The 12,502-nt window shown below is 30.6% G+C and overlaps 1 protein-coding gene across 6 annotated transcripts in view; it reads right to left on the bottom strand.

Moving 5' to 3' along the window:
* The window catches only part of FucT6 (alpha-(1,6)-fucosyltransferase 8), a 39,028-nt gene extending 31,926 nt beyond the window's left edge, over positions 1-7,102 (bottom strand). The window contains exons 1-4 of one of the 6 annotated variants that reach the window (XM_076462561.1): positions 7,040-7,102; positions 3,737-3,948; positions 3,198-3,322; positions 2,865-3,042 (exon numbers count right to left, since the gene is read on the bottom strand). In XM_076462561.1, the coding sequence (XP_076318676.1) occupies positions 2,865-3,042; positions 3,198-3,322; positions 3,737-3,933 (500 nt within the window). In that variant the 5' untranslated portion in view covers positions 3,934-3,948; positions 7,040-7,102. Of the gene's footprint in view, positions 1-2,864; positions 3,043-3,197; positions 3,323-3,736; positions 3,949-6,773; positions 6,792-6,814 lie in introns of those variants that run through there. The other 5 variants (XM_076462559.1, XM_076462560.1, XM_076462564.1 and 2 more) reach the window with 5 other exon arrangements.
* Between the last annotated feature and the right edge of the window lie 5,400 nt (positions 7,103-12,502).

Here is a 12,502-nt window from a genome sequence, read left to right as displayed (position 1 = left end):
CATGGTGGCTTTATCACACTTTTGAAAAAAATTACAGATTTAGACTACAGAATTAAAACTGTGAAAGTTATTTTATTGAAGGCTGTAGAAACCATAATTGTCAAATTGAATTAGAACCCTTTTACTGCATTATAACTCTACTTGACCCAAGAAAGGAGGGGAGACACTTTATTAACTCTTACAAAAAGTTACTTCATATACAAATGTTATTGTTGAAACACGAGGAACATATGAAAGCAAAGTGCAATAATACAACACAAAACAACAGAAGACCTGTCATAAAGAAACAAAAGCAAGCAGGTAAAAACACTTCTACAAAACCCAGCAGTACTCCATATTTGATGTATGTCAAAGTATTGGAGGAAAGTGTTGATGAGGTAAAAAAAAAACAAAACAACAGATGCAAGCTATGAGCATAACTTTTTTCATTACTTCAAAAAATAAATTATTCAAACTTATTGTCATTATTTTTGTATTACTACTAATATTACTACAAAATACTTTAAGAGTTGCAAATTTTTCCAGTTCTTCCTTCCTTGCACTAATACTAAATGTCAATATCATCCCATACAGTTAGGTAATCATTAGCTACTGATATCAGCTAAGAAATCCTAGTTCACACCTTTCAGGTAGTAGATTATGTTCACTGGAGATGGGAAAAATACCTGATAGAAATGGATACTGCAAACTCTGATCAAATCTTATCCAAATGGATACCAATTTTGCAATGAATAAGGTAGTATTTCCATCAATGCACATGACACACAAGCAGTAATGCATCATCTAGCCCACTGTAGCTTTCTACTAGCTTCTAAACACAGAAGAATTTTCCCTGGTATTTGTAATGCAGACAGTCATTAAGTAGCTTAAATAAAAAAAAACACCTACCCATTATGTTGGCACTGTATGCTATATATGGTCATGATACCAAAAGTGAGCAATGAGAAGCACAATCCAAACTGTCTCAGTGGTGTGACTTGCACATCGAATAAGTAAATGACTAACAAGTCTGAACAATGTTTTTGACTTAACTTTTTTGTTCTCTTATAGGCCTCATGTTCTTTTACATATCTTCAGTTTCTGAAAAATGTTAGCATAGCAAGGTTAAAAAACAAACAAAGGATGAATTCCTCAAAATTCTTATCTCACTGTTGAAAGTTATAATACATTTTTAGTTAGCTTAAGTAATTCATAAGACATCAATTGGTATTAAATAACAAAATTCAACTATGCTTTACTAGGCAAAAAAAAATTAAAAATGTAATTTCAATATTTACAATTAAATTGCACTCGTCTTAAATCACTTGAATTAAAAACAAATTTTGATGTATCTAACTTTATTTAAGACTATATTAACTATTTTTGATCAAAGCCAATCAGATTTATTGCCAATAACATGAAAGTCCATTTTTAATGGTTTGGCTTCTATACACTGAATTGTACAGCTACAGGCAATATGGTTCTTAATGTCTGTCAATAACACTCTAAATATTTAGTAGCAAACTTCCAAATCACCTGTTACTGTCTTGTTTTATCAACATGTTCTTTCATTTGTATATTAGCTTATACCAATATTTCCATGTGAATTTTATAGATTAGTACACTCTACCATAGGAATTTAAGATTATTATAGTTTTAAGAAGTTTGTATTAGTTATTGTATAAATCCAGATAATGTAAAAAATCAATTACTTTAATGGCAGAAATAAATATTACAAGGTACTTCTTTAAGAGTTAAATTTAAGCAGGGTAGCATTTTTAATTTTTTTTTTATGAAACTTTCTGTCATCTTAGAATTTAAGAAAATTTTCCTGTGATATCCATTTGGTGACATTATGTGCCCAATATTGTTACTTTTATTATACTTTTACCAAAGAAGTTTCTAGCAGCTAAATAAATCTTGTAGGTATTTCATTTTACTGTAAAAGCCTTGATTTCCTGACACCAATGGTACTGCAGTAATAGTAGTAAAAAATGCTGTCTTAAATTTAATAAAAACAACTGTATGCAACAATGAATGTGCTATTTAGTGAGTGACACTGAGGTTGAATATTTGCACTTAATGGAAGTACATACTGTAATGCCAAAGCTATTACTGTAAAAAAATATTTACCATGATTCCATTATCTAGTTAATTACACTATGTTACAAAATTTTTACTTTTTTTTGTTCCTGGGTAGAAAGTGTTATTTCCCAATTGCTTATACCTAAAGTAAATGGAAAAGACATATTTTTTCTTCAAACTTAGCTTTTGTGATCTGGGAGTACATAACAAACACATGACGGGAGACTATTTTTGGGGGCTGATCATGAAAACGAGTTACATTACAGTCGCAAATCTGAAAAAACTACTCACTTCTAAACATTTTTGTATAACTTTAGTGTAAATACATGAAAATCTTGATTCATATGTTGTTTTATTCAGACCTTATGTAAATGAAAATACTCAAATTTGCCCATTTTTACAAAGAAATTAGATTAATTTTTAAATTTCATTATCCAAGTCACAAAAACAAAGTTTGAAGGGAATAATGGCCATTTTCTGTACTTTTACAACATAAACAATTAAGAAATAACACATACTATCCAGGAACAAAATTTGTGCTACATGGTGTTATTATTTATAGAATGACATGAAAAAAATATTGAAAAATAAATTTTTTCTTTGAAATATCAGCAGAAATACTGAACAAAAGATTTGAATGTTATAAGATTTTTAATACAATTGTATAAAGACAGCAAGATGAACTGAGTAAGGCACATTTTGCCATTTCTACCCATATATTACAAGGTATAAAGTGTAATACTATTAATACAGAAATGCTATTAATGGACTTATCCAGTGTACTCAGTTTTGTATCTTACCTTTTATGATTTGCTACATCCTCTAGTGTTTCAGTTAGCATTTTGATGGTTTCCTTGTCCAAGCTTAGTGTTTTGTTCATGGTTTTCAGCTTTGAACGAATAAAATACCACATTTCAATAACACCATCTCCTACTCTTCTTCTTGTGAGCTCATATTCTTTGCTCGGTTCCCTTTCATCTGAAACAAACAAAAGTTTCTTCAAATACTTTAATACAAAAAATATTCTGCCATAGTTATGCCAAACATAGTAAAAAATGTTGAAAATGAAATTTACTTCTTTCATAAAGCATATGGCAACTAACAGTTAACGTTTCAAAATGATATATGTTTACCTTTTTTCTGAATAACTTGTTTGTTAGATGGTTTCTGGCTTAAAATTCCATTGGCTTTTGCTAATTTATCTTGAAGTTCCTTAAACTGTTCTTCTTTAGGCTTGTTTCCTGATAATGCAGGAATTCTGCAAGAATAAATTATTGTTAAAGCTTGAAAAATTAAACTCTTAACAGAGCTCTATAAAATACACAAGACAAACAATGAGAAGTTCCATATGTATGTATACTTTTAGCATACAAAACTTTTATAAAAACACTATACAAGGTTTAGCCTTCCTAAGTAGATATAAATATCTACTCTTGGATTAATCTTGCACAGTGAATCAAAACTATGGAAGAACAAACTGAACTCTTAAGAACTTTACGTTTATCACAACAATAATTATGAGCAAGAAAAACTGTTATATGAACATTGTATGTACATCATGAATATTTTCAAATGAATAAAAACTGATAATATGGTTAAGCAAACAGCTGGGCTTGAATATATAAGCAGGTTTACAGTAATGCACACATACATATATAAAGGTGATACTAACTTGAGAGAGTTTAAAAGGTTACGGAGTTCAATATTTTGCTGTTTTAAGTCGTCCAGTTCCCCAACAGCTCTAGTGAGACGTGCCAGAACTTGTTCATCAGGATCAGTGTTGTGGAAAAGTGGTCCACTGATGATAATTATAATAACAAGCCAGACCAGCAGTAATCCCACAACAGCTTTTCCAATGCTGATTCCCATCTTTAAGTATTAAACCTACAAAATTATATTACAGAATATCTCAAGTTTCAGTAATCATCCATTTTGTACATGAAAGCTACTTCACGTCTCACCAAATTAATATTTAGTTTCTTACTTATGACTGTAAAATATTATAAGATATATGTTAAAACATTAAAAAAGTAACACAACATGAACCAGTTCAAAGTTAAACTAAAAGAATATTTCATATGTTGAGCAAAAAGACAAACAAGCCCAAAAAATACTTCAACATGCATATGAGAAGATTTGCCCAGTCTACCATCTCTAACTTAAAAACTCCTGAAAAAGGCTTGTATTTGTTGAAAGCTTAACTAATCTGTACTTATCCATATCTAACACTGTCAATTACTTTACCATATAAGGAACCAAATATGCCAATAAACATTACTATTCAATGCCAACTTAATGTTCTTGAACAATTATGAATTTTTCAACCTCTAGTTATCTTGCATTTGAAACTTATCTATGAAGTAAGTCAACAACCCAAAAATATATAAGAAACAACAATGTAACACTTGAAAAACATTTCTTAGTGTTTAAAATGAATAGAATTTTGCAAACTTCATAAATTTAATAGGGTGAAAGAAGTGGACACTTGAATTTTTGTTCTTCACAGAACCTAATATAATAGTTATGAAGTGATACATTTACAAAATACCATCCCTCTTGCATGGTCTGTATGTGTTTAATTTTAACAACTTTTTCTCTGTAATTAATATATAAGAACAGTAGTCAACTGACCCACCTGGTCCCTACCTGATTTTCCCTCATTACTGGTTTATGCCTACTACTAAGAGTTACATCACTTTTCATTTCTATGTTGCAATTTGTGGATATATTAGGGCCTAAGTAAACATTCCTCATTTCTACAGCTACTCTGCAATATTGAAAGTCAAATTTATTGAATATACTGCATGCGAAGCTGTTTCTGCTACTTATACAGAAATGACTTCACGTTTCCTTTACTTCAAACATTGACTTAACAACCAATAGCACTTGAAAATAAAATTACAAATTAAATGTGTTGAAACTGGCCTTTCATTTAAATGACGATGGTGCTCAAAGGGTCAAATGCATAATAAATCTCTGCAGACAAATATTCACAAACCTTTTTAAAAGGAAATAGCATGTTCACAGAAAATAATTTGGATCAGTTAATTCTACCTTTCAGAATCTTGCCAATGAGCAAATTATTTTACAATTTAATCTTTATTTTTGAAATATTTATTAATTTCTAAGTGTTCAAAAAACAAGTACACTTAATTTAAAACCAAACACTTTCCTAAATCACCCTATGACATGTTACCATTGCTCTAATCAAATTGTGATTTGATGCTCGAATAATGTACCCATGCTCCAGAGTGCAATGTATGACTTTGTGGTAATAAGATAACCATGAACCCTTGGATCTACACACCTACACACACAAATGCATCACACCTGGCCCAAAATAAAAAAATGACTGGTGAACAGAAAAAAGTTAGAAACACAAACTATTAGGATTTGGGTTTTTAATTTAAGATTTTAGTGGATAGCAGGATGGCCTCAACTGAATGAATGGTTTTATGTCACTAGAAATTATGTTTCAATTTGGTGAAAGGCAGAACAACATAGGAACAAAATTTCCTTTTTTTTTTTTTTTTTTTTGTCTTGCTTGATTTGTATGTGAACAGTTCACTCAATCCCTAATTATGTCTTTAAAACAAACATGGAAAACTGAATAAAAACCATCTTGCATGCTAAACAAATGTTCTGATCATCAAGGTTGTAATAAATGTACAGTCAGAAAAATAAATATTCATAAATTTCAGATTTGAACAAAAAAAATTCCAGCAAGAATCATGCAATCTTTTGAGAATGGTTCTGATCTGCACAGAATCTTCTGGCCACCACATTACATGACCCTTCAGTTCATGTCTTGAGGTATGTGTAAATTCATACATGATATTTCATGTGGTATACTGTTGTTTTTACAAGTGCTTTACATATAATAATTGCCAAATATATGGCATCCAGGAGAAAATACTCCTTAGTCAAAAATAATTAATAAAAAGAGAAAAGAAAATCTCCTGATACTCAAGCAGCTTAGCAGATCCAACAAAACAAACCCTATTTGTAGTCAGTACTGTAGTTCCCACAATGAACATACACTATAGATATATATTATAAAGACATACACACATAATACTGAAGTTTGCATATTTAAGTTTAAGCTATAAATTATACTAGCAACCAACTAATTACTAAATCTCAATGACATTCAAACTTTCATTTTCATTTTTTTTTTAATTTATGATGATTGAAGCTTTATTTCAGGCTTAACGACTGTAGAGTTTCACTGTCAATGAGCAGCTGTTACCTTGCTCACATTAGATTTTATTTAGATATAAAATGCAATGACAGTTTTTACAATATAAATGGAGTACATTTTAGCTTCTAAGCTTTTCCTGCACCTGCTATGCTTCACTTATGATTTAGATAAAAATAAAAATAAAAAGTTTAATAGCGGTTTATCACTAATTCCAGTTCTTTTGAAGTTCTATCGTTCATTCGCTCATTGAAATTTGTTTATTTCAAATTATATTAACTATTATACTCCAAAATATTCGGAACCGACAACTGTCTCCAACAATGTAGGCCTAAATGCAATTTCAACTTAGCTTTCAATATTTTGAACCAAAAGTTGATAATTTTAACAACGCTAACTAGCTGTTTACTTTAAGAGTTTGAATTCGCTAAAAGTAAAAATAAAGCCAATGTGAAAATTCTGAGGTGAATAAAATAACTTATAACTCGGTAGATGTTAGAGAAACACATACAAGAATATAATATAAGATATACACGTTCAGCATAGCACTACCTCAACAATATTACACCATATTTGACAAGAGTATAATTATAAGTGCTAACTGTATAGGGAACAATTTCTCTTAATCTCAGAATGAATTAATTGACTACGTACAATTAATACGTCACCCTTTCAATTCCTTTTCAATTATACAATACTGAGCACAAAAACACGATCACTGTTATTTACAACATACAAAAGGTATGAAACGATAAAACATAAATTATCACCACTTACTTTAATACAATGTAAGCACTATCATCTATTAAAAGTTATAATCAATATATAAAAAACATAATCTTATAAAATATTAGTGAAAATTACAGTTAGTTTTTATCACAAATATTTATATAACGAGATATTCTTGGTTTAATGATATTTGTAACAAAAATGTAATGCATGCCATTTAATTAAATAGTATTAATGACATTCATCAAAGTAGAATATATTTACAAAAATCTGTTGAAAATCTGCAAAATTTATTATTGAACACAAAAGAAATCTCCTTTCACAGTTTTGGGTGTTGATATCTTTAATTCTATTCGAATGAGGGTGGATGTGTTTTGAGTTTATATACCAAATACATAGAAGGAAGAATATTCAGAAATTAGTAAAGCTACAAGCCTCGTACTTAAAACACGAATTATTACCGCCGTACAACAAACAATCAAAAAGCTCCTTAGACAATGGCCTACTACTTAAGAAAGGCACTCATATTGTTTGATCAAGTCAGTCACACACGCAAATAGAAAGGGTCGTCCGACCTCCCTATTTATATAATGTAAATAAATTATGTTTATATAATTATAGCGCAGCTGCTTATCGTATTTTACGTTTTATACGAAGTCTATACTCTTCTGATTAAGCTTTAGCATTTTTTGGCTAGAAGTAGTTGCATGTGATGATTTTTGCCGGCACTTCGTAACTGACATCTTGAAGCAGTATTGTTACTGTCAGGTTTAGTAATTCGGATTACTTTACAATTGATGTCTGTGATTTGTTGGCAATACATTGCAACAATAAGCAAATAACACCAGAGTTACTTGTTTTAAAATAATATATTAAAACAAGTTAAACGCATATACAAGTGTTTTTCACACTGTTGATTACCACAGATGTACGAAGCTCTTTAAATAATTGTCTCTTTTTCATCAAAGTCCGCAGAGAGTGGTTCAGTTACATAATAACACAAGTAATAATACGAAATATTATTCTCTGCTCTAGTACTACGATACAGACTATGATAATTTCACTTGAACAATCACTCTATACATTCTTTATCACTAGATTCACAAATCATTAAATCTAAGTAATAATCTTTCTTCACGTATATATACCCTGACAGAAGTATCGAACATTTCACACAATACTATCATCACAAATGACATGCCATATCTTGTACATATTTTATTCCTTGATGTCAAGCCCAAAGCAGAATGGTATTCTGGTGTTCCTATCATGATTATCAAATCTCAGTTACAAGCGCTATAACTCTTTAGATTTATCGTTGAGCAACTGGGATCCCCTTCTTATTACAAAACAAGAGGAATTTCTCAGTAGCCATGGCTCTAGTTAGATCTCAAATTGGTCAAATGTACCTAATATTTTTATATTACCGAAACTCTTTGGTATACTGCCACTAAGGGTATGTTCATGTGAACATTCGTCATTGCTTTCCACAGGTTGAATAATTTACCTGAGGCATACACATACTGGAGAAAAATTAAGTGCTTCAGCTTTAATACATAATCATTATGACACTGCTATAAACAATAAAACTGTAAGTTATTTACGAAGAAGCACTGCAGAATAATGGAGCGTGCTAACATGTTATTTCAACAGTACATAGTTGAATGTATACGATAACCAATGATTAAAATAGCTAGTATACTAGTGCAGCACAGTTGTTTAAATTAGTAATGTAATCTAACAATTAATAACTACTTTGCATATCACAGCATTTTCCAACCTATCCCTAAAATCATGGTACATCCAAGTCTCATGGAAATGGAAATTTACTAATATTCCTTAAAGAAGGAAAACCAGCTACCCACCAAAATTCGCCCTCTAATATCGTAAAACAAAAACAAACAAAAAATTCGAAAATCCACTGATGTTATCTTCCAATGAAAATGAAAAATTCTATTACAATATATAAGTAATCATTTTGTAATACACAAAGGGAAAAAACACAAAACATTTAACCATTTGACCTTGGAGTACTTCCTTGATCTTCAAAAATTGGTGTTAATTAAACAAATCAGGACGTTCTTGATTTTTCCTGATTATTACAAGTTAAGGTATTATGTCATAGTATTTTTACAAGAATATTTCATTGGCCAAGGAAACATACGGAAGGAATCGCAATATCAAGTATATACATGTATATATGTGCAACCATAAACTGAAAACGCTAGGCAAAGGAAAAAAAAAGATATTAATGCCTATTGTAAAAACTAGAAATCGTATAAGTTCAGAAAAATAGATTTAGCTGTTCACCTGTACGTGTAAAAATTGTAAGAACTTAGGCAAGTTTCAGAACTCAAACTAGATTTTGTACGTTCTGCCATTTTGTGTTTTGTTGTTAAGCACAAAGTAGAATGGGATATCTGTGGAGTTCCTACTATGAATATCGAAACTCAGTTTCTAGCGCTATGAGTCTTTAGAGTTATCGCTGAGCAACTGGGGTCCTCTTTTTATTACAAAAGAAGAGAGAGTTCTCAGTAACCATGGCTGCAATTAGATCTCAAATCGGTCAAGATATGGAGCAACGAGCTAAAACTTTGTACTTGGAAAAAATATCAGAGCCATTCTATGAGTCGCTGTGCCACGGCTAAAATCTATATATTTTTTAACCGATAGATAACAATACTAAGAAGAAAGGGTCGGCATAAGCAAGCAAAAAATGAAAAATCTCTTTACTCTTGATTAATCTGGAAAATTCCATGTTTTTATAGTTCGATTACCATCAAAATATTTTACTCGTTTGTACCAGCAGATATCTCTTTAAGCTAGGTCTAGTGCCTTTGCTGTTATTTTTAATATAATTTATAATTTATGCACAAATAAATATTTTGCATTACATATTCTAAAAACATTTCATATTTATACAGTTAATTCGTGAAACTGTTGATACATGATGAAGCTTCAGAATTACAGAACTGTTCAAAACGAAAACAGCTGTACACTTTACAAACATTTCGTTTATTATTACTATAGCTTTGCCCCTACATTCATCATTAGACAAATCATAGTAGTGACAAATGAAATGTTTGTGAAAAGTACAGTTTGTCTTTTTGTTTTCAATTCTGATTCATATTTCATTTACAATATCTATTAACATATTAATGTTTTCTCTCTTAAACATCAAACTTAATATTATTCTCATCAGGGATAATTTTATTCATTCTGAAGCCTTGGGCAGAATTCAATAAATGGGGGGGGGGCCATAATGATAAGAAAACTTAAAAGTAAATTAAAATGCATAGCATCGGCGGCCCTTCATATGTAGGGCTCGGGCAGTTTGCTTAATAAGAACACCTAAGGTGCTCATTCAGTTTAAGCAATTATTTGAAATATACTTTCTTAAACTGTTATGTTTTGCAAGTTATCCTGCCTAAGTGGTATAGTTATGTAATTAGTGTTTCATCACAATTATTCGTCTAAACTAAACATTAATCATCAAACCAATGATGTTCCATCTAAGCCTTTTTATGAATTAAATTACGATGCTTTATATCAGAAATTTTACGGAACTATCTTTTTTATCGTTCAAGAATCAAGTTAGTCAGGTTTGGTTATTATTAGCTACTTGTCATAAGTTTCGTTATAAGTATTCATTGGCTAGCACATTCAATACTCTTAATATGATCTTGTAACCGATATTTACTGAATTATGGGAGAACGTTTCTGGTCACAATGAGCCTCTTCCTATTTCTTCAGTATTTTATAAATAGAAACGCTCGCATCGTTTAGACATAAGAGAATAATAAAAGAAACAAGGAGCTTATAAATGTGAGTTTTCTTCTTCTATATCTACGTTACGATGATTTTATCTAGCTTTTAAAACATTCTTGACTTTCAAAACATGATTCCGAAATCAATTGTTTCAAATAGTTTTGAAATATGAATTATGTTTACAAAATGTATTACCTGCAGTAAAACGTTTAGCACCACAAACTATCCTAAGCCTTAAGTAAGGCTTCCGTATTTTATTTTTACTATTAGGCTTAATAAAATAAATTAATTCAACAGGGCTAATTGCAAACTAGCTTGGATGTAAAATGTTTGAGCTAGAGCTCATACACTTTGTGAAAAACACGAAATATCAATAATTAAAAGCTTACAAACTGCTGGATAATATATAGTTATTATATTTCGCCTCTTGGTAGTTCATCGGTAAAACTGAGACCAGAATTCGACTCCGATTCCCGCAGCAAACATAACGCGTGGAAATCATTGAGTAGTTCTGCGCTAAAATAAATCAAAATATTATATCTTATAAAATTTATTCTAACCAAATCAAAGTTTGAGAAAACATTTTCGATTTTGTACTGTTTTTTAATCCATTCGCTGATGTTTTAAATTTATTTTGAGTGGATTATAGCACATAAAAAATGTAAATATTTTATACGGTATGGAAAAATATATTTGAATACCATCCAGAAAATCGTATAACCTCTAGTGAGAACACTCAATTCGGTTCACCTTCAAATTTGATTTGTTATTTTGATGATCTCTTAAATTTGAGCTGTTTCCATATAATTGAATCTGAATTCTCATGGCAGGTGGAAACAAAGAACATAGTGTGATTGTTAGAATTCATCATTTCCTGCTCATGGATTTTAGGAAATCAACTGCAAAAAACAGACTTCGTAATACGATCCAAAATGGAAAATACCTGTTTCAGTTCAGCAGCTGACGCGTAGTATTATGCAACTCGCTTAAAAATTTTAAAGCTCGCTTGATTTGGTAGCAAACGTTACTTTTCATACACTAGTCATTATCTTATTTCTTCATAACGACATATCGTTTCTGACAGTTTTCTTGTTTAGAGAACTAGAGATAGAAGAATATATTCTTTGTAAAATTTTTGAACGTGATCATTTATGTGGAGGCTTATCATGTGAAAGGAACTATAGATTTTATTGTGCTTCTGAGGGGAAGTATTTAATGACTGACCATGGTAACGGCCCAAATCATAGCACTTATTGTGTGTGAGAGACATTGAACAAGGGTTTGTCATGATGCTAAACAATGCTTAGTGTCATAATTCTAGCAATGAGAAAAAAATTACAGATGTTGTAGTTGGCCAATAAGAAGTTCTGGTCACGGGATACCTTTAGGACTTTTTTTGGACAAGTGAAGGTCTTAACCTACAATGCAAGTGTTGCATTACACCGACTAAAAAATAAAACATGCTATTTCATATCGTTGAGCAATTAAAAGTATATATGCAAGCTAACATATTGTAGTAACATTAAATTGAACACTACTTGCAAAATTCGGCCTATTCGAAGAATATGGACGACAGCGCTTTCACCGTATCACATTTTCTTTCATCAAAACATATATCTTTCACATTTCCTCACAATTTTTCAAAAACCATTGCATTTACTTCTGAAAGAAAATATGAGATATGTTACAATTACAACCTACTAAGTAAGTTTGTTTATTTTAATTACACTTCCCGCAGTTTGC

The sequence above is a fragment of the Tachypleus tridentatus genome, chromosome 10 (assembly GCF_004210375.1).
Source record: "Tachypleus tridentatus isolate NWPU-2018 chromosome 10, ASM421037v1, whole genome shotgun sequence".
In the NCBI taxonomy this organism is placed as follows: Eukaryota; Metazoa; Arthropoda; class Merostomata; order Xiphosura; family Limulidae; genus Tachypleus; species Tachypleus tridentatus.
This window is presented reverse-complemented; position numbering and strand designations above follow the sequence as displayed.